Source organism: Leptopilina heterotoma, unplaced genomic scaffold (genome assembly GCF_015476425.1).
Source record: "Leptopilina heterotoma isolate Lh14 unplaced genomic scaffold, ASM1547642v1 Lhet_111, whole genome shotgun sequence".
Classification (NCBI taxonomy): Eukaryota; Metazoa; Arthropoda; class Insecta; order Hymenoptera; family Figitidae; genus Leptopilina; species Leptopilina heterotoma.
The window spans coordinates 258,708-283,707 of NW_025110830.1; the positions used below are offsets into that span (position 1 = coordinate 258,708).

Here is a 25,000-nt window from a genome sequence, read left to right on the forward strand (position 1 = left end):
TTGACAAGCCAATTTAAACTTCGAATCAGTGAGCGAAAATTAATTTAAACTACCACGACAGCTCTGATATTGCTTTTTTAAACTGCTCGAGACATCAAATTTTAAGAAAAAAAAGGGAAAACAATTTTTTTAATTCATTTACACTGCGAAAAAAAAATATTGGCTTTTTTCATTAATTTCCACATCGTGTAACGTTGATATTATAAGAGAGGCCTTTAAAAAAAGATTTTTAACTACTTTCTTTTATAAAACTACTGCTGTATTATATTAAAAGAGGCAAAAATAATAAAATTATATGTCTAATTAATAATTAAAAAAAGAAAGAAAAACAAAGAAAAGAAAAAAATAAGGTAAAGAGGAACCAACAAAGCAAAAAAAAAAAAACAATTAATTGCGTAAATGAATTCAAATTTTATTTTTTAAAAAGCATGGGAAGAGTCTTTCAAAGTATTGGCAAAGACTGGAATCAATTTTTGGGAACTTTTTTTGAAAGTTTTTTCATTTTTCAAAATATGGAAAGAATCTTGCAAAGAGTGGGCAACTGTAAAATTAATTTTTGTAAAATTTTTTCTTTTTTTTTAACAAATTGTTTTTATTTCACGAAGCATGGAAAGAGTTTACGAAATTCTTCCGATTTTGAAAAAAAAATTTATTTCTCAAAGTATGAGGAATCTTATTAAGTATGGCAATGGCTATCATAATTTTAAAAAATTATTCAAAAATCTATCTTTTTTGGATTTTTCAATTAAAGCTTTCTTAAATTCAAATTTTCTAAAACTTTAAATTGGAACATTTTAAAAATAAATTATTTATTTAAAATTGTAAGCCCAACTCTAGAAAAATGAATTATTTTTGGGAATTTATTGGGAAAATCATCAAATAATTAAGTAAAATTAATAAATTCTGATACAAAATTTCCTAGCCGTTGTCCATACTTTGTAAAACTTTTCCTAAAGTCCAGAAAATGGATAAAACTTGATAGGAGCTGGAACGATTGTCTGTTTTTCAAAAAAAAAAAAATATTAATAAACTATCGTAAAAATCGATTGTGTTGAAAAATAAGATTCTAAAACTTAACAACCATGAACTTTTAAACTTCATGGAAAATATTAGAAAAATCAATTTTAAAAAAAGCAATTTTTATTATCTTTTAGCATAAACGACAGATAATTGTATACAATTCCCTGCCGTTTATGCTAAAAAATAATACCCTGAACAAATATTTTCAAACTTAAATAGACGAATTTGCCCTTTAACAATGTCAAACAACAAGGAAATTTCAAACTGACAACAGCTTCTTCGTAAGACTACAAGAACAAAGTTAATTCCTCTCCCAAACGAAACAGTTAATTTTTCGTTAAAGGATAAAAAAATGACGAACTTTTCAAGAAATAGTTTTTGTTTTTTAATTTTAAGTGTAATTATTCTGGAAGTGTCAGGAAGAAGTAATTACACTTTTGGATTAATAAGATACCTGAAAGAAGAATCAAAACTCCATCAGGTAATGTTTATAATAGATGATCAATTTCTTGTAAATGCAGAATCCAATACACAACTTATTGGTGATGTTTTTAAGCACATTCCATCATTGAGCATAAGTTTACGTGATGCAAAAGATAGTTTGGAAAAATACTTTTCATTACATCTACAAATTCCTAGAAGAACGACACTGTTTATTTTTATTCTCACTGAATCAGGAAAGGATGCTATACTTCATTTAAAACCTGTATACGATAAACTATGGATTCTCTCCCATTTACATTCATTCCCCAAGTGTTTAATCAACTACTGTAATCGAAGAATAGCTCATTCTTACGAGCGCATGCTAAAAATATTGTGGAACGCTGATATGATAGACATTTCTGTACTGGAAAATTTGGTTCAAAATCAAACATCGAATGTGATCACTATTCACAGAATCAATCTTTTTGCAAAGAAATATACAAAACAGAAAGTTAATCCACAAACAAAATGGTTTCCGAACAAACTATTGGACCTCCACGAACAACGTATAAAATTAGCGATGTATACTTCCAATGGTAAAATTGCCAAAAAAATATCAATTGAAATCTTTAAATTCAACTCTTGTATTGTTAAATCAATCCATTGTAGAACTAAAATTCTAACCATCGACAACATTGTAAAATCATCATTTCTAGAGAAGGTAAAAGCAGAAATGATGATAAATAGCGTGACATCTAAAGAAGTGACTAATACTTTTAATAGTAGACCAATGCGTATCTTGTTGTATAATACAGTAAAGGCAGTGATTCCAAATGTAAGAAGTAAAACTCGAAGTGTTGAAGTCTCTGAGGAATTGATTTACATGATAGTTGTTACAACTGTTGTTATTGCTGCCATTAGAATTGCAGCTTTGTTGCTGAAATTTGAAAGAAGCACTTGGAACACGTTTAGCATCAGTCAAATCATAATTGGAATGTCTGTAGTCAACGAACCAAAAAAATTAGCAGAGAGAATAGTTTTTGGTGCCTTCATGTTGAGCTGCATGGTTTACTCCGGTTACTTGTTCTCAGTGATTTTGGACATCAATTTCCATGAAGCACCTCAAATTTCAACTCTAGAAGAACTGGTAAACTCATCATTGACGCCAATGGCCAGTCCTTTAATAAATGAGACAATGTTAAACAGTCCACTCGTTCATGTTCGAAAACTAGCAATGAAATCGGTTATCATACCTGGTCATGGATCCAACTACGACTGTTTACAATACTTGCTCAAGAACAGAAACGTTTCTTGTATCATACTTGACGCTGAAACTAATGTAAAAATGCTTAATGGTGAATTTCGAGAATTCAGATTTATAATACTACAAGAGCCTATCGTGTATTTCCCAAAAACTTGGATTACAAGGACTTATTCACCTTTTAAAGATCGTTTTAACGAAATAATTTTGAAAGCCTTTGATCACGGTTTACTGCATAAATTACTGTTTTATGACTTCAAGTTAGAAGAAAATAAAGTTCCATCTCTAGAAATAATTGAAAAAGAAAAATTACTGTTAGTTTTATTCTACGTGCTGACTATTGGATATACTTTGGCCATAATTGTTCTTTTAGCAGAAATTTTAAGCAATTTTATCAGCAACAAAGTATAGTTTTTCTTTATGATCTTAAATTAAGATCTTTAACTTCATGTCAAGAAGTTACATCGCAAAAATTCAATACAGCTAATGATCTTAAATTGAGATCCTTAGCTAGTGAACAAAACAATTTGGTTAAATTGTTTAAAATTTTTTCAAACAAAAAAAAAAGTGTGCCTGTAATTTGTCTAATGAAAATCTAAATAAAAAAGATTATTTTTCGTAATTAATTTTCCTGAAAGTAAATGACAAAAAACTCTTGCTTTGTTCATGAATATTATTGTCCAAAATTACTACACTTAATCTTCAACAAAGTTAAATTTTTCTAAAAGTAGTGAAAGAGTGTCTATTTCTCTTTTAAACGAAACATTTGATGTACCGTTAGGGATAAAAGAAAAAATTCTATATCAATGTTAATTAATTTTATTCTTTGGTGAAACAGATTATTATTCTTGACGTTCGTATCTCAAGAACATTGAATTTAAGTAAAATAATTAAATAATTGTATTAATTAATGTAAATTTTCCATATTATTTTAACTTTACTGAAAAAAGCAATATTTGGAACAGAGATAAGTTTCTCTAGAATAGCGAAAATAATAATACGACTAAGAACTTCTCTAATATAGTACCTAAAATCTGTAGCTTTTGCACGTGAGGATTTTCTTCTTGTTAAAAATAACAGAATTTATTGTAAATTTTATTAATCTTCACTATTACATGTCTGTAATAATCGATTGTGAAATAAAGTCTATAATTTAATTAAACAAAATCCTATTCTACATCTATTATCATGAAAATTTATTGTTTTTTCAATTTCCCATATTTTTCTATTCCTTTTATTACTTATTTCGATGATTACTTTTTATGCTATTTTTAATCTATTTATTTGATAAATATATATATTTATAAATATTAATAGTAAAATTCATGAAAAAACTCTGAATTTTGATGTTTTTTTGTTTGCCTCGTAAACTATGAAATTACCACGAATTTTAATACAAAACCTTGAATTTTTTCTATTTCAGACAATAATTTCTTTTTAAATAACTTAATTTTACAAGAACTATCATAAAATGATGACTTATAAATTATTTAATGAATCATTTTTACAATTTTCATAAATACTAAATTGACAAAAGAATTTTAGTTAAAAATACTAAAAAAAATTGAATTTTGGAAAAGTTACAAATAATTCCAGAAATTCAATTGTTTTCAAAAGTAATAAAATTCTTCGCAGAAATTCAATTATGGTCAAAAATTAAAAAAAATTCTGGTCATTTCAATTATATCATTAAAAATAATAAAATTCTTCTCCAAAATTCAATTATGTTCAAAAATTTTTGAAAAATTCTCGTCAAAACTTCAATTATCTTTATAAATAATACAATTATTCTTCGAAATTCAATTATTTTTAAAAATTTTAATAAAAATCTTGTCAAAATTTCACAGGAATTCAATAATTTACAAAATTTTTAATAAATTTTTTCGAAATAAATCAATTATTTTCATAAATAATAAAATTTTCACAGTAATTCAATTATTTAATATAAAAAATTTAAAAATTTAAATTTTTTTCGAAAAATATCAATTATTTAAAAAGAATTTTATAAAATTCTTCGCAAGAATTCAATTATTTAAAAAAAATTTAACAAAGTACTTTTCAAGAATTCTATTATTTTTATAAATAATAAAATTCTTCACCGAAATTCAATTATTTTAGATAAATTTTAATAACATTTTTGGAAAAATTTGTAATTATTTTCATAAATAATAAAACTCATCGCAGGATTTTAATTAATTTTTGATACAATTTTTTAATCAAATTCCTCGAAAAATGTAATTATTCTTAAAAATTTCATTAAAAGTTGTCAAAATAATTGAATTATTTAAAAATAAGTTGTTAAAATTCTTTATGAGAATTCAATTTTAAAAAACATTCAGTTATTCAATAAATTATTTATTTTTTTAATTTAAATTGAATTCTTACAGAATTTTCTAATAAAAATTGATTAAAAAATGAATTATCGAATAATCGATTTATTATTTATGAAAATAATTGAATTATTGCAACGAATTTTATAACAATTTTTTCAAATAATTGAATTTTTTTGAAAAAATTTACCACTTTTAAAAATAATTGAATTCTTGCGTAGGATTTTATTAAGATTTTTGTAAATAATAAAATTTTTTTTGAAAAATTTCATGGTAATTAAAATTATAACAAAACATGAAGAAGGCGATCACTCCGAGTCGAAGACTTGGAGTGATCACCTTCTTTATGTTTTGTAATAATATTCTTATAAGTTGTTGAATTTCAAAAATGTTTGAATTTGAATGTATTGAAGAATTTTAATTCCAACGGAAAAATAATAATAACTAAATATTTATTAAAAGAAGAAATTATTGATGCTTTTGAATAATTTTTACAATTAATGAAATTTATAAATAAATGTAATAGAACATTTTTTTTGAGTATCTAATAATTTTTAGAGTGAATCAGAATATTTTTTATGGTCAGGGAAAAAGTGAGAATTTTGTCTGGAAATCAGGGAAAAATAAAATTAAATATTTGTGGCAACCCTGTAAATTAAACACAAAAACATTATAGAATTGAAATTTAACTAAATTACAAATAAACTAGTTTCTTCGACAAAATTCTTTGTTGCCGACAAAAGAATGAATGAAAGACGAATCTTCGATGCTTGTTTAGTTGTCGCTTTAGAAGCGATCTTCATCTTTTTTCCATTTCTTCAACAAACTCAAAACATCCAAAAACAATCAGGAACGTAGTAACAGAAATTAGGCCCAAATTTCTAAGCTCAGCGCCGACTAAAAATTCCAGGAACCTCATAAAAGCGAAATTAGAATTTGATTTTAAAATAAAAAAAAAAATTGAAGTAGGTAATTAAATATAAATTTTATTCTCAAATAAAAAATTTGAATTATCATTCCAAAAAGTCTATCTATATTCTAGAAAAGAAAAAAAATTGTTAAAAAATTTCCCTCTCGCAGTATAAAGTGTTTTTTTCTCCCTCCTTTTTGTCCCTTTTTGCGTGAATATCTTTTGAGAGAGAATTTCAAGAGAGAGATGAGGTGGGGCTGCAAGTTAGTCACCGTTCGGCGACCAATCTTGTTTGGAACCAAACAGTTTTCGCATAACAGTCTCCCTGTACATTATAAAGGTACTATAACTATAACTTGGCGAGTGGATGACAACTCAATTTCAAGTTGAGTCTGACGTGCTCGCGTGCACTTCAAACTTCACACCCACTTTTGAGTGTTGTATACAATGTGTATGTATAGACGTCTGATTTTGTACAATGCACTTGTATATATACATATACAATGTTAAAGTATGAACAACGATAGATAGGTGCGCGCACAAGGTCGACAGAGAGCTTTACGGTTCATCACTGTTCATGCAAACTACCATAAGCGTCTGCTTCATAGAGCACGATGTAGATATACACCTTGATATGTGTACAGTTGCGTGAGAAAGTTTTAGTATCGTAAACTGCGCTTACTTCAAAGGCCAATAATTATAGGAAAGCTCAAAGTTGGGAGCTGAGAAAGAAAAATTATTCGGCAGTTTGTTTTTCACTTCCGGTTTAGGCTTTCGTTTATAACGTTCTTTTCTAAACTCAACAACAATTTTCTTGCATTTTTATTTGCACAATATTTACATTTTATTTTTTTAGACCTCGTAAAATACTTGTTGTTTATGAGAAACGATTTTCCTGCCATCTGTTGGACAGTTATTGTGTTAAAATGTCGGGATATTTAAATTCAGTTATTTATTTACCAACAAATTTTACTCGTGAAACGCGGTATTTAATTTAGTAGTATTATGCAAATTACAAGATTTTTTTTATAAACCTCAATATTCGAATAAATTTAGAGTCAAAAATTTTAAAAATTCACTTTTTACAAGTACAGACTTATAATTATTATTGTTTATTATTTTCAAAAGTTTCAATAATAGTTCGTCGCAAGAATTCAATTGTTTTTCTACATAATAATATTCATCGCGGGAGATTTCAATTATTTTTATGAAAAATAAAATTCTTCTCCGTAATTCAATTATTTCCAGTATTTTCAATAATTTAATAATTGAATTTTATCAAAAAATTTTAACTACAATTGAATTCCTCAGAAGAATTTTATTAAAAATTTGAAAAATTATTTTAATAAACAAATTTTATCAAAATTTTTTAACAAGAATTGAATTTCTCAGAATAATTTTATTAAAAAGAAATAATTATTATTTTCACAAGTTTTTAATAAAATTCTTCTGAGAAATTCAATTCTTGTTAAAAAATTTTGATAAAATTTTTTGTATATTAGAATAATAATTTGTACTAGAATTTTAATTAAATTTCTCAAAAGGATTTAATTATTTTAAAAATTTTAATAAAATCCTTCACAAAAACGCAATTCTTTTTAATACAATTTTAATTAAATTTCTCAAATGAATTCAATTATTTTTCAAATTTTTAATAAAATTCTCCCAAAAAAATTCAAATATTTTCCAATATTTTAATAATATTTTTCATATGAATTTCAATTACTTTTTAAAAAATTCATAGAATTCTTTATGAGAATTCAATTATTTTTTACACAGATTTAATTAAATTCCTTAAAAAAAAATTAAATTACTTTCAAAAATTTTAATAAAATTCTTCAAAACAATATAAATTTTTTTTTTAAATTACAGTCAAAAATTTTTATAAAATTTGATTATGAAAATTAAATAATTTGCAGCATCAATTTAATTAAATTTCTTGAAAGAATTCAATTATTTTAACAAATTTTTAATAATATTCTTCTCAGGAATTCAATTGTTGTTAAAAAATTTTGATAAAATTTGTTTATTAAAATAATAATTTGTAATTTAATTAAATTTTTCAAAAAAATTCAATTATTTTCAAAATTTTAATAGACCTCTTCGCAGAAATTCATTTCTTTTTAATACAATTTTCATTACATTTCTCAGATGAATTCAATTATTTTAAAAATTTTAATAAAATTCTCCTCAAAAATTCAAATATTTTTCAATATTTTAATAAAATTTTTCATAAGAATTCAATTATTTTTAAAAAGAATTTCATAGAATTATTTATGAGAATTCAATTATTTTTTATGCAGATTTAATTAAATTCCTTTAAAAAAATTTAATTTGATTACAAACATTTTCATAAAATTCTTCAAACCAATATTGAAATTTTTTTAAATTACTTTCAAAAATTTTTATATTTATTTAAAAATTATTTTTTAAATTTATTTATTTAAAAATGAAATAATTTGCAGCAGCAATTTAATTAAATCTCTTGAAAGAATTCAATTATCTTCAAAAATTTTAATATAATTTTTCGAATGAATTCAAGTATCTTTAAAAATTTTAATAATACCTACATATTCTTCATAAGAATTCAATTATTTTAAAAAATTTTGATAAGATTTGTTTATGAGAATGGATTAATTTGCAGTAAAATTTTAATTAAATTCCACGAAAGAATTCAATTGCTTTTAAAAGTTTCAATAAAATTCTTCTTAGGAATTCAATTATTTTAAAAAATTGTAATAAAATTATTTTCAATAAAATGCTAAATAAATTCCTGGAAAGATAATTAAAATATTTTCAAAACTTGTAATAAAATTCTTCAAAATAATTTAATTATTTTTATAAATAGTAAAAGTTTTCACAATAATTAAATTATTTTTTCAAATATCTAGTAAGAATTCTTCTCAGGAATCTCTCGAAAGAATGCATTTAGTTTCAAAAATTGTAGTTAAATTCTGGATAAAATTAAATTATTTTTTCAAAAAATTGCAATGAAATTCAATAATTAAAAAGTAAAAAAAAATTCTGTTAATTTCAATTAAATTCAAAATTTTCAATGAAAATTATTTAAAAAACTACATTATTTTCAAAAAACTTAAAAAAGTTCTGTAAAAGAATTTATTTATTCATGAGAAATTAAAAATTTAATAAACTTGTTCTAAAGAATTTTGTTTTCTATCAACAACTTTAATAAAAATTACTGATGAAGTTACTAACTACAATAATTCGATTATATTGAAAAAAGTAGAGAAATTCTTCGAAAGAATTCAATTATTTTAAATATTTTAATAAAATTACTTGAATGAAATCAATTATTTTAAAAGACTGTAAATAAAATTCTGAGAAGAATTTAATTATTTTCTATAAAATTTTGATAAAATCCAGTAATCAAATGTTTAAATATTGTTACTAAAAAATACGATTTTTTAAAAAATTTGAAAGAAATTCTTTATAAAATTCAATTACTTTCAAAATTTTCAATTATAAATGTTAAAGAAACTCTATTATTTATAAAAAGATCAAAGAAATTCTTTAAAACAATTCAAATATTTTTAAAAATTTTAATGAAATTCTTTGCAAAAATTCAACTATTTATTATTAAATCTTGTTGCCAAAAATCTGTATAAAAATAACTACCAGTTAATATTAACAACAAATTGAAATCGCGAAATCAATAATTTCGCGATGTAGAGAATTTTATCTAGAACAAAAAAATTTCTATTCGTGTAGAATTTAATTATTATTCTCATTAACATATGATTAGTGCGAATATAGAGTCTAGTTACATCGAAATTAATATCTAACAAATTAATATAATAGTAATGTTTAATAAATTCAAATATGTACAATAATCCAAGTATTATGAGTAATTGCTGAATTATTTCCATACTATTCCAAGTATTATATGCTTCGGATTATTATTTCCTATAAATTGACAACAAAACGTTAATATTCTAATTATATTTACTAATCTAATATTAATTAACACATTTAAAATTTAGAATGTAACAAATGTTAATTAATATATTTGCATTAAATATAATATATAATTTATATATATTGAAAATAAACACATTAATTAACATTTGTTACATTCTTTATTCAAAATACGTTAATTATGATGCAATAAAAAGGGCTAAATAAAGTTATTTAGATTTAAAAATAAACCGTATTTTTTTTTATTTGCAAAAAAAATTTTGGTCATAACAAACATAACCTACTTCCAAAAAAATCGTTTATTGGGGAAAAAAAGTTTGTAAAAGCCCCTATATCAAAAAATTAAATTTTCAATACAAAATAATAAAAAAAAAAATTATCAAAAATGAAAAAAAACTTTTTCGTAAAAATATTTCAATATTTTAAAACTGGTCCATTTTTTTTCCCCAACTTTCAACAATATTGTTCCACTCTTGGAAATTATTTCAAAACATTATCCGCTTGAAATATCTGGTAATAATAATATTCATGTTACATTCAGCAATTCAGAATTTATATGCCAAAAAAAAAAAAATATTCTCAAAACTATGAATGAATTGAGGAGAAAGGAGAATAAAAATTTTTTTTTAGAGTTTATAAAAATTATATATACATATAGAAGAGGAAAAAGAAAAGTATATTTGAATTTTGCTGATATTGAAAAAAAGAAATATATATGTTTTAAAAAGATTTCGGAGAGCCGCTATATATATATACACACACATCTAAAGCTGATAACTGAAAGAAAACGTTTAGTGACGTTTTATTGCTTTATATATGAAATGTACTTGCAGAGGAATTCAATACTTTCTTCTCTCTGAGTTCACGGCGAATCTTTAATGGACAAAGAAAAAGTGCGCTATATAACGACAGAAGGAAATATTGAATTTCATATCAAAAGGAAATTACGTTCAAGTTAAAAGCTGGGTTCTAACCATTTTCCGCTTGGAGTGTCTTTTCGTGAGGAAGATATAAAAAAAAAAGAAGAAGAAAAAGAAGAAAGTAAAGACAGATAGAAAAAAGCGCCGAGGAAATATGTCTTTTCAGACGCATTGAAAATCTTTTTATTTTTCATGAAGAGAAAAAAAAAGTGGAAAATATTAATATAAATATTTACGTTCTGAGTTTAAGTGAAAAATGAAAAAAATTTTTCACTCCGACGAGTTACCTACATTTTTTGAATAGTTTCATTTTTTAAGCTCAAACACGAGCATTGCCTTTTCTTATTTACTTTGAGAATAAAAATACATTTAGATGTCAAAGATTTTAAGTATAATTATCCTTTTATCTTGTTTTTTTCAGAAAAAAATATAAATAACAGGCCTTTGCACTCGATAATTAATTCTAAAAAAATAGCTTTCAAACTAAAAAAAAGTAGTAAAAAAGTAATTATCAAAAAATTAAACATGATATCCAAAAAAATTCGTTTTAGATACTTCACAAAACTGACAAAAATTTCATTCTACATTTTATTTTCCTGACTTTTTCCTAATTTTTATAAAAAATATTTACTTCTTTCTTATCCTGCTAATAAATTCAATTCCTGCAGCAAATTTTATTATTCATAAAAGAATTTTATAAAATTTTTTAAATAATTGATTTCATTCGACTAATTTTATGTAAATTCAAATTTAAATAATTGAATTCTTTGGAAATTTTTATTATTCATGAAAATAATTGAATTCTTGCAAATGATTTTATTAGAATTTTTTCAACTAATTGAATTTCCAAGAAGAAATTTATTACTTTTAAAAATAATTGTATTCTTGTGATGAATATTGTTATTTATAAAAATAATTGAATTTTACAAAGAATTTTATTAAAAAGCCTCAAAATAATTGAATTTTCGGGAATAAATTTGTTATTTATTGATATAATTGAATTCTTTTGAAGAATTATATTATTTATGTAAATAATTCAATTCTTAGGAAGAATTTTAGTAAATTCTAAAAGAATAATTGAATTATTTCAAAAAAATTTTAATTAAAATTGCATTTAAAATAATTGCTTCCATTCGAAAAATTTTATTAAAATATTTGAAAATAATTGAATTCCTGTGAAAAATTGTAATATTTTTGTTAATAATTGAATTCTTCGAGAGACTTTTAAACAAACGTTTTTTTTAAATAATTGATTTTTTCAAGGAATTGAAATTAAATTTTTAAGAATTATTTCATTTTTCGAGCAATTCCTGTAAAATTGTATTAAAAAAAAAATTTAAATCCTGCAATAAATTTTATTACCTATTAATAATTATTTTATTATTATTTTATTAAAATTTTCAAAAATAATTGAATTCTTCAGAAGAATTTTATTAGTTATGAAAATAATTAAATTCATGTAAAAAATTCTAATATTTTTGTAAATAATTGAATTCTTCCAAAGAATTTTAAAAAAACATTTTTTTAAATAATCGATTTTTTCGAGAAATTGAAATTAAATTTTTAAGAATTATTCCATTTTTTGAGCAATTCCTGTAAAATTGTATTGAAAATAATTGAAATCCTGCAATGAATTTTATTATTTATGAAAATAATTGAATAGTTGCTAAGAATCTTATTTAAATTTTCAAAAATAATTGAATTTCTCAAAAGAATTTTATTAGTTATGAAAATAATTGAATTATTGAGAAAAATTTTATAAAAAAGTATAAAAAGAATTGAATTTCTATAAAAATTTTGTTTTTTTTTCGAAAATAATTGGATTCTTTATAAGAATTTTATAAACATTGTTACAAATAATTAATTTTTTCTAAATATAACAAATATTATGAAAATTTTATTTCAAATAATTGAATTCTTGTGAAAAACTTTATATTAATTTGTGAAAATAATTGAATTCTTGTGATAAATATTGTTATTTATAAAAATAAAAGAATTTTATTAAAATGCCTCAAAATAATTAAATTTTCAGGAATAATTTTGTTATTTATCGAAATAATTGAATTGTTTTGAAGAATTATTTATGTAAATAATTAAATTCTTGGGAATAATTTTATTAAAATATAAAAGAATAATTTAATTATTTCAAAAAAATTACATTAAAATTGCATTTAAAATAATTTTATTTAAATATTTGTGAATAATTGAATTCCTGTGAAAAATTCTAATATTTTTGTAAATAATTGAATTCTTCCAAAGAATTTTAAAAAAACATATTTTTGAATAATCGATTTTTTCGAGAAATTGAAATTAAATTTTTAAGAATCATTCCATTTTTTGAGCAATTCCTGTAAAATTGTTTTGAAAATAATTTAAATCCTGCAATGAATTTTATTATTTATGAAAATAATTGAATTGTTGCTAATAAATTTATTAAAATTTTCAAAAATAATTGAATTCCTCAGAAGAATTTTATTAGTTATGAAAATAATTGAATTATTGCGAAAAATTTTATTAAAATGTTTAAAAAGAATTGAATTTCTGTGGAAAATTTTGTTATTTTTGAGAATAATTAAATTCTTGCTAAGAATATTTTATAAACATTGTTTTAAATAATTAATTTTTTGGAAATATAACAAATATTATGAAAATTTTATTTAAAATAATTGAATTCTTGTGGAAAACTTTATTTGTAAAAAAAATTGAATTCTTACTTAGAATTTTATCAAAAATATTTTTAAAAAATTGAATTTCCATAAAAAATATTATTAGTGACCGTAATTAAATTATTGTGAAGAATTGTATAAAAAATTTTGTTAAATAATTGATTTTTTCGAAATTTTTTTGAAAATGCCATTCTAAATTAATTGAATTCCTGTGGAAATTTTATTATTTATGAAAATAATTGAATTTTATTAATTTTTTAAAAGAATAATTGAATTCTTTTGTGAAATTTTATGAAAAACATTATAGATATTAAAAATAATTGAATTTCAAATATTTTTTGAAAATAATTGAATCATTTTAAAGAATTTGATTAAAATTTTTGAAAATAGTTTTTTGATTTCTAGTATTAGCGAAATTAAAGTAGTGGAAATTCTAAAAAAAAACAAAAATAGTAGCTTTTAGTGGCTGAAATCTAAAGAAAAGTACTTAAATAGTAGCATAACGTAAAAAAGTAGTAAATATAGTAGGTTTTAGTAGATGAGTGCGCAGTCTGAAATAAAAGAAAAAATATAATTTTCAAGAATATAAAATATAAATGAAAAAAAAATGAATATCAATTAACATATAAGCTTTTTATTAAAATCGTTTTCCAGTTATTTTCTATTTTTAATGAAATGCATAAAGATCCTCGAGCTCATTAACAATATGTAAAATAAAAAAAGAAAGAAAAAAGAAAATTGTCAACAAAAAACAAAAGTGTGATTGGTTTTTATTTTGCCCATGTTGCAGAGAGTCGAATTTTGGAACTTCATTCTCCAGATGGAGTGCACGAGTGTTGGCTGAGAGCTTCTGACAATACGGAGGCGAATGTCTGGTTCAATGCTCTACATTCGGCACTGGCAGCACTTACCTTGAAAGCCCTAAGACTGGCTTCAGCACTTCCGGATCCTCCGCAACTTCAGCACATCGGCTGGCTCGCCAGGAGGCACTGTGTTCAGGTAAAGAGTGTGTCTATGTTGGCTTTTGCTGAAAAGGGGGAGAGAGAGAGAGAGAGAGTTGGAATTTACAGAAACTGAGGAAATTGTAGTCACGCCTTTGCTATTCCTTCTGGGACTACAATGCGTGGTGAAGCACCACAACTCACTAGCAATTAAGATCCTGACGTGACATCCGCTTGAACACGCTCGCAAGCACTTCATTTTCAATTAATTCCAAAACAGTTTCTAATTGCAACAATAAGCGTATTCTCATATTTTTCTTTTAATTTAACACGAAATTAATCATTTTCGACCAAGGGAAAATATTAATTTAATTATTAGTTAAATATACTAATTTTATAAAAATTATTTTTAAAAATACAAATAATATCAAATAATATCACAATTTTCTTGAAAGCATCAAATTCATACTAAGGTGTATCAATTTGATAAATTGATCAAATAAGAAATTGATCTAAATTTTTATATCCAATTGATACTTTCAAGAAAACTGTGATATTGTATTATTAGGTTATATTATTAAATTATTAATTATCGTATTCTTATATTATATTATTTATTTATTTATTCATTTATTCAAAATACACGGGCTTTAAAGCCCAATCGTACCAAGTACTGTTGAAATATTATTATTTATTTTTAAACATGATAAATTAATATTCTCTGCAACTTCAATAATTAATTAATTTTATAAATCATCTATTCCTTCGAGTCATGTTTTTGGAAAATGCAATCAAATTATGCAAGAGGAAATTTTCTTTAACGTTTCTAGAGCCCAGTTTTCCTCATCAACTTATTAATTAACAATTTTATGTATATATGCACGAGTTATTAATTAATAAATGGTTTTATTTTCAAAAGGGGACAGTGATGCTGTCAAAACATTAAATAGGAAATTTGTTTTTTTGAATAATTTTCATATTCTGAAAACTTAAATTCGAGAATAATTAACAAACTCAATTAAATTATTTAATTATTATCATTGAGCAATCTTAATATTGAAATAAATTATTAATTTATTTTACATTTTTGCACATACTGCATTTTTTTTTTTTTTTTTTTTGAAAATTAATTGCATAAAGAAAAAAATTAAATTTAACTTTTCTGAACTTCATTTAGAAGGGATTTTTTAATAAATAATATAATAATAAGCTTTTAAAACAAATTAAAAACAAATTTAGAAATCATTGAATTTCTAAGAAGAATTTTATTGGAACTATTAAATATAATTGAATTCTTTCGAGAAATTTAATTTAAATTCCACTCCAAATTATTCCATTCTCATAAACAAATCTTTTGAAAATTTTAGATAACAATTAAATTCTTTTTAATAATTTCATTAAAATTTTTAAAAATAATTGAATTCTTGCGTTGAATTTTAATAAAATTATTAAAAATATTAAATAATTGGATTATTTCGAAAAATGCTAATTAAAACTTTTGTATATAATTAAAAACCTTCGTAAAATTTGTAATTAAAATTCTCCTGCAAATTATTTAATTCTAATAAAAAATTTTTCAAAATTTTGACAATAATTGAATTTTTAAGAAGCATTTTATTAAAATTTTTGAAAATAATTGAATTTTTTCTACCAATTCAATTACAATTATTTTAATGGAAATTATTTTATTTTTATAAACAAAACTTATCAAAAATTTTATTAAAAATTAAAATTCTTGACAATAAAGTTAACAATTAAATTGAATTGTTTTAAAGAATTTTATCAAAAATAATTGAATTCTGACGAAGAATATTATTAAAAATAATTGAATTCTGACGAAGAATATTATTAAAATTTTTGTAAATATTTGAATTGCTTATTCAAAGAATTTTATTACAATTTGTATAAAATAATTTAATTCTCTAATTATATTTTGAGGAATTATTTAACATTCTATGGGAAATAATTTTATCACAAATTTGGAAATAATTAAATTTCTAAGAAGAATTTTATTGAAACTTTGAAATATAATTGAATTCTTTCAAGGAAATTAATTATATTTCCATTCCAAATTATTCTATTGTCATAAACAAATCTTTTGAAAATTTTAGTCAATAATTAAATTCTTTTTAATAATTTCATTAAAATTTTTTAAAATAATTGAATTCTCGCGATGAATTGTATTAAAATTATTAAAAATATTAAATAATTGAATTATTTCGAAAAATGCTATTAAAACTTTTGTAAACATTTGAATTGTTTCGAATAACTTTATTAAAACTTTTGTATATAATTGAAAACCTTCGTGAAATGTAATTTAAATTCTCCTGCAAATTATTTAATTTTAATAAAAAAATTTTTTTAATTTTTTACAATAATTGAATTTTTGAGAAGTATTTTATTAAAATTTTTGAAAATAATTGAACTTTTTCTACGAATTTAATTAAAATTATAATACAATTTATTCAATTTTTATAAACAAATTTTTATTAAAACTTTTGTCAATAATTGAATTCTTGATAAGAATTTTAAAAACTTCGAAAAATAATTGAATTCTTCGAAAGAATTGCATTCAAATATTTGCAAATTGAATTCTTTTAATAAGTTGAATTAAAATTTGACTGTAAATAATTTAATGTTATATAAATTTTATTAAAATTTTTCAGAATAATTGAATTCTTGAGAAAAATTTTATTAAAAATTTGTGAAAAAAATTTGATTTTTTCGAGGAATAAAATTAAAATTCTACTGCTAATTATTTAATTTTCATAAACAAAGTTTTATTAAAACTTTTGTCAATAATTGAATTCTTGAGAAGAATTTTATTAAAACTTCGAAAAATAATTGAATTAATTATAATTATTCTTATAAAAATAATAATTCTTTGAAAGAATTAAATTCAAATATTTGCAAATATTTGAATTGTTTCGAAGAATTTAAAAATTTTTTTTTGAAAATGTTTCAATTATTTCGAGAAATTTTTAATTAGATAAATAAGTGAATTTTTGTAACAATATGAATCTGAAATAAAATTCAGAAATTAATTGTTGGGATTTAAAACTATAAAATTCTGTAATTTACCAAATAAATCGAAATCCACATTACGTGCGTTAGTAGAAATAATATTTTTTAGTAATAACGATAATAATATCAACAACAATTATGCATTACGAAGAGAATCACCCATAATGAGCTAAAAAATACATTACCATCATTTTTTTTTTTTTTTTTTTGCGGCAACGCATGTAGTAAATATTTATTCAACGAAATTAATTAATCATTCCTTCTTTTGAAACTATAATTAGCTCCTGCAAAAATATTCATGAAGTAGACTTTGTCACAAAAACAAATTGATTGCAGTCGGTAAATAATAATTATTTGCGCTTTAAATAATTATAGCTATTTACAAACAAGCAATGTTTGCGAATATATAATTGACAACTATATAACCGGTAAATACCAATTACATATTCTACAATTCCAGTTTACATTTCGTTATAATGTTATCCGTTTTGGAAAATTTAATATTTTGCATAAATCTATGGTATATATATATATATATATTTCGCTGTATGCTCAACGATCGTCGTCGTCTTATCATTTGCGGTGAGAGAGAGAGAGTGAGTTTGGTTTACTGGCTGTCAAATGCAGAGATCGAACACGGCTGGTGTGTGTACGTTGAGTGTCGAAATCGATAACTATTATATGCGTCGAACCAATCGATATGGTTGCACTGATAAAGGGACAGAATGGCTACAGCGGAAACCATAAGAGAGGGGGGGAGAGAGAGAGAGAGAGAGAGAGGTTAGGCAGAGACACATAATTGATTGGCATTAGCGCACCTGATTGCCAGTTCGGAGAGCCTTACCTTGCCCGCGGGGCACTTGAATACCCTGCAGCTATGATGCTCCCTCGACTTGATTTACATTTGACCTGAAATTCTCACACCATAATCAACTCAAGCTGTGATATGCCATACTAAAAGTGAGCATTTATGGACTTGTATTCAATATTCCGTTGCAGACAGTTATTTCGAGTTGTATTTCTGGATAGAAATTCCCCCTCTCGCATGTAAACTATGTACAACTGTTTTCTTTTTCTTGGTTTACATTTTACTTTTTCAATATTGTGGGGATAAAATTAAAGGAAAACACATAAATATTCTTTTAAGTGATAAAAATAATTTAAAATCAGATCGAAAACTAGAAATTAGTAATAAAATAGATTCAGTAGTATGGGTCAATTTTAGTCAGACAATTAGACAATATTTTTCAATTTTCGTCTAAGTATAGTAAAACTTGTAAAAGTAAATATGACTTAGACAGAGGACTAGAACTAATGGCAATAAAACATCAGTAGTATGAGTAAATTATAGTCAGACTAGCTACTTTCAGTAGTACAAGTAAATTTTGGTCAGGCAGCCATAAATATTTGCAATTTTTCTACAAGTAGTTAATTTTAGTGATTTTTAATTAGAAATAATTTAAATTCGTGAAATAATATTTATCAACTTTATATTAATTAAATTTTACATTTTATTTACATGCCAAATTTTAGGCAAAAATTGTTTATATCATTTAAATATATATAATTCATTTAACTTAGTAGGACTCGAACCAGTGAAAGTATTTAAAAATATGGACTTTACGGACCAAAAATGAAAAATTACGGACCAATTACTGACAAAAATATAACAAGTTCGAGTCAAATTAGAAAACATTTTACTTAAAAGTATAAATTAAATTTTTTCATAACTATAAAACATGAAGAAATCGATAACTATGAGTCTTCGACTCGAAGTGATCGATTTCTTCATGTTTTATATTAATTAAAGATGGCAAATTGATAAAATCATTATTTTATATTATAAAAATATTTTACTTCTTCAAAGTTATTTTCATCATTTCAATTCAATTATTATTTTCAAGAATTTTTTACTAAACTTTTTTTCTTTAAATCAATTAATTTTCGAAAATGTTCTTCGTCAATTTTCAAAATACATTTATTTACAATATTCAATTTTACAAATTTCAATTATTCGTAAATTCTTCGATAAAATATATATTAGAAAATAAAACTTCAAATAAAATAAAAAAAAATTCAATTAAACTTTTTCAAAAACATTAATTTCAAATTTCAATTACTTTTAAAAATTGACGCTGTATTGCTTTTAATATTCAATTATTATCTAAACCTTTAACTGAAATTAAATTTTAAATAAATTTTAATTGGAAAATTCTACTAGAATTCTCGTAATAATATAAATAATATAAATATTATTACTAGAAATTGTATTTAATTACAAAAAAATCAATTTATTGAATAATTGAATGTTTCTTAAAATTTAATTTTCATAAAGAATGTTATCAACAAATTTTTAAATAATTAAATTCGTTTGATGAATTTTAATGAAAAGTTTAAAAATAATTACATTTTCCGAAAAATTCGATTAAAATATTGTATTAAAAATAATTGAAATTCTGCATTGAGTTTTATTATTCATGAAAATAATTAATTAAATTCTTAAAAATAATTTTATTAATAGGGGAATGTAGTCAAGGTTGGTCTACTGTCTAGGTAGGCCACTCGCGTTTTTTTGTCAAGTTCACTAGCGCCACCTACGCGAATATTTGTCGAGGCTTGTCTTAGTGAAACCTAACTTTTTGTTCAATTACATTTTCGGAAAATCAAACATTGTGTTTTCTGTGACGTCGGTACAAAAAAAGCTGAAAAAAAGTTTTGTGCATAATGTGAAAAACCATTAATAAAAGATAAAAAACAAATTGAATCGTCAAGGCAAGTATGCAGAAAATTTGTGGGACTCATGGTTGAAAGGAAAATAAAGTAAAAAATCGAATCCCGAAACGCATTTCTTTATGGTTACAACAATTCGGTAATGTTACTTACTGTCAAGGTCGGCCACTATGTGTTTAAAATGCGCGAAGATGAGGACGAGCTACTTCATTTGCAAAAACTGCAATTCTGTATAACTCATAATATAATTGATCATCTTATTAATATTTTTATTTAATTTTATAAATATTTTAGTGCAAAATTTTTTTTATTTATATTTATTTTTTTATATTGTTTATTGTTATTATTTTGTTATTTCATTAAGTTACAAACTGTAAACAATAAAGAATCAATTTTCCGTAACTCCAAACATGTTATTTTATTTTTTAAAGATTAATGCCCTTTGAATTTTAAACATGGCCGACCTTGACTGTAATGGCCAACCTGGACTACAAATTTTTTTTTTTTTAAATCTTTATAACTTTTTCATTTTTAAACCTGTCAATTTACTTTGTACAGAAAAAATGTTCCTATTAAACAGGACTTTCCAACCATATACTTCAATTGTCCAAATTCATTTTTAAAAAAAAGTTATAAACAAAAGTCAAAAAGGTGGCCGACCTAGACTATGTTCCCCTATTATTTTGGAACATAATTAAATTTCTGCGAAGGATTTTATTACTCTTGAAAACAATTGAATTCCTGCAATAATTTGTACCTACAAAAAAACTAAATTTCTTTTAGTGTTAACTAAAATTTTTCTATAAATTCATTATTTTCAATAATTTTTGAAAAAGTTTTTTGTGAATTTTTAAATTCCTTTTTTTTAAACTGAAATTCATTTTTAAATAAATTTTATTATTAAATTCCATTAGAATTCAATTATTTAAATACAAAAAAATCATTTCTGCAATATTTGAATCTTTCTTAAAATTGACTTCCCATAAAGAATTTTATCAAAAAATTTTTAAATAATTTTAATTCTTTTGACGAATTTTAATAAATTTTTTAAAGAATAATTACATTTATCCAGAAATTTCATTAAAATTTTTTTTAAAAATAATTGAATTTCAGCGATGAGTTTTAATCTATTTATGAAAATAATTAAATTCATAAAAAGAATTTTATTATTTAGAAAAATAAACGAATCCCTGTAAAAATATTATTCATATAAAAATAATTGAATTATATTGCAAAGAAATTTACAAAAAATTTGTAAATAATTGAATTTCTGTGAAATTTTTATTATTTCATGAAAATAGTTAAATGTTTGCGTAGAATTTTATTAAAAATTTTTTAAACACTTGAATTCTTTTAGAAAATTTTATTAAAATATTAAATATTGAAAATCATTGAATTGAGTAAAATTTTTGAAAAGAATTGAAATTTTGCCAAGAATTTTATTAAAAATTTTTGAAAATAATTTAATTTCGAAGAAGAATTTTATTATTTATAAAGATAATTGAAATTTCGATGAGAATTTCGAATAACACGATTCAAATTTCTTGTTTATTGACTCACAAATAAACTTTAAATAAAAAATATTCTTTGTCTGACTAAATTTACTTTTACTACTTAAAATTGAAGAAAAAATTTGTAACACATTGTCTGACTGAAATTTACTTTTACTACTGCTGGCAGTGAAATTTAAATAATCCAGTTTATTTTGAATTAGAGCTTGTTTTCTTTATCTATTGATAAAAAAATGCAAGAGGCAAAAATTATCTGTGTCTGACTAAATTTACTTTTACTACTAGAAATGATGATGATTAAAAATTAAATAAATAATAATTAAAAAAAATAAAAATAAAAAAAAAATATTAAAAATTAATTATTAATATAAATTAATTAATTAATTAATTAATTATTAATTAAATAATAATAATAAAAAAAAATAATAATAATAATAATAATAATAATTATTATTATTATTATTATTATTATTATTATTATTATTATTATTATTTATTATTAATTATTATTAATTATTAAAAATTATTAAATAAATAATTAATTAATTAATTTTATGATTAAAATTGATTTATACTATTGATATTATAATAACAGGCTTCTAATTTTGTTTGGCTTATGAGAACTTTTTTTCTACTGATTTAAAAATATACTAGTCAGAAATGTTTTTTAGCTGACTAAATTTATTTTTACTACTTAAAGTGTAAGAAAAAAACGCATTGTCTGATTAAAATTAATTTTTTACTACTGTTATTGTAGTTATATACACTTCATTTTTCATTGGCTGATAATAATTTCTTTTTCTACTGATTTAAAAAAACACTGCATAGTCAGAAATGTTTTTTGTTTGACTACATTTATTATTCATACTAAAAATGCAAGAAACAATACATTTCATGATTAAAATTGATTAATATCACTGATATTATAATTACACACTTTCAATTTTTTTTTCATTAAATAAAAGAAGCTCTAACTTTATAATCGACTCCAAAACCGTATAAAAAAATTGCCAAGAATATCTTCGTTTTTTAAAATAAAAATTTTTTCTGACTCAGAAATGAATTCTAACGAAATTCTAAGTGCCGCGTCTTTTCGTAGAAAAGACCTTTTTTATTTATTGTACATAATAATTGATAATAATTATAGTAAATAATTACTAACTTAAATAATTGTATTATTTATAAATATTATTTTCATAAACATTAATAATAATATAATAACAACAATTTTTATACAAATATTTTTCAATATCAATTAGCAATTCTGTTTCAATAAATGATTACAAAAGTTATAATAAAAGAGAATATTTCTCCTTCATATTTATAAATTTCCGTAATAAAAACTAAAAACAGTGAATTGAATATATGGAATTTAATAATTTTCTCTCTCTCTCTCTCTCAATATTGAATGAAAACAATAAAAAAAAAGAAAAAATCTATATATACTCTATATATCTCCAGGGAACTTTGACTAACTAATTTTTAATTAATTCGATACAGTTTGTAATATACTGTGACAACTTTTATTCGCAATTACGTCTCTTTGCTGTCGACGATAAAATGAACGCACGAACGCACTCCGATATTATCACAGAGACCCGGACGCTCTGCGCGAATACGGGAGGTCGGTTTTATCGCCATTAATGCAGGCAGAGCATGCGGAAGAAGAAGCGAAAAGTATCCTCCCCCCCCCCTCTCATCCCTTATACAGTTATAGTGTTGTGCCCCCCGTAGCAAAAATGTAGAAGCGTTCGAGAGAAGTTCAATAAATTTTAACCCATTTCCCCGCGCCCATTCACTGTGTATATGTGCAAAGTACATTAGTTGAATATTGAAAATATATATGAATGCAAAAAAAAAAAAAGAAAAAAATATTCTCAAAAGTAAAATTAGGAATAATTTTTTTTTTTTCAAAGGGGTGAGAAAAAATGAAAGTAGAATATATGAGAGGGGGGGGGGATTTGCACTATGCAAACAGTCATGCTTTCCGGAATTTCGAATAAGCTTTGCCTCACGAATTCGTGTCAACATAATGCTTTTGCGCTAAAGGCACATTTCGTCGTTTGCGTTTGAGGATTTCCGACGTCAAATCAACGGAGTTCGTGCTTGAACTTTCGTCAAGTAAATAATTTAATAAGTCAAGCCTGTGTACTCACGTCAGTCGCAAGTCGAGTGATAATTTCTCTCCTTTTCAAATAAATGCCCTCAAAGACTTTCTTCTTTCAGTTTATAAAATGCTTTTTCCGATTAAAAAAAAAAGAAAGAAAAAAAAACTATAAAATCAAGATAGAGATGATGAAAATCCAAAACGAATTTTATATGAAATTTTCCAAACTATGACCACTCAAATATTTAGTTTACCTAAACGATGAAAATTTCCGGAATATAATAAATTTTTATTTTTATTTTCTTATTTTTATTATTTCCCTAAATTTTTTATTTTTCCGAACTTCTGAATTTTTTTCCTGTTTTAAGGGAAATGACGAGTGAAATTTCAACACATCCACATTTTTGTTAGTTAATTTTTTTTTTACTATTTTAAGTATTTGAAATTATAGTATATTTCGAGAAATTAAAAAACGATCAATTAGTTATTTACAATTTTCATAAATAAATTAACTTCAAACGGTTTCAATTTGAAATTTCATAACATTTCAATGTTGAATGAATTTAATTAGAATTTTTAATGAACTTAGATTTTTGAAAAAATTAAATAATTCAAAATCTTCTAAAATTAGTTAATTGTATTTTAAATAATTAATTAATTTTTATTTAATTAAGTATTAAAAATAATGAATTTATAGAAAAATTTCAGTTAAAAACACTACAAAATTTGAATTTTGAAGAAGTTACAAATGATTGAGGAAATTAAAAAAAAAAATTATTTAAAAAAAATTAATAACAATTTCCTCAAACCTTTAGTTATTTTAATAAAATAATAAAAATTTTACCGAAATTCCATTATTTTTATAAATAATAAAATTCTTAATTTTAAGAAACATTCAATTATTCAATAAATTATTTATTTTTCTATTTAAATAATTGAATTCTAGTAGAATTTTCTAGTAAATCTTGATTTTAAAATAAATTTTTATTTAAAATTTCAAATAATAATTGAATATTAAAAATATTAGAGCGTTGAAGAATTTCAATTCTTTCTAATATAATTTTAATCAAATTCCTTGAAAAAAGGCACTATTTTAAAATTTTTTATTAAAATTGGTCAAAAGAATTCAATTATTTAAAACTTTATTAATAAAATGTTAGAATTGAATTTTAAGAAACATTCAATTATTCAATAAATAATTCACTTTTGTATTTAAATAAT

At 22.3% G+C, this 25,000-nt stretch overlaps 1 protein-coding gene across 1 annotated transcript in view; it reads left to right on the top strand.

The window, feature by feature from the left end:
• Nucleotides 1-25,000, top strand: part of LOC122504658 (beta-1-syntrophin-like) — a 236,931-nt gene that overhangs the window by 158,731 nt on the left and 53,200 nt on the right. Inside the window, exon 3 of the mRNA XM_043615856.1 lies at nt 14,257-14,465. Within this exon, the coding sequence (XP_043471791.1) occupies nt 14,257-14,465 (209 nt within the window). The remainder of the gene's footprint in view (nt 1-14,256; nt 14,466-25,000) is intronic.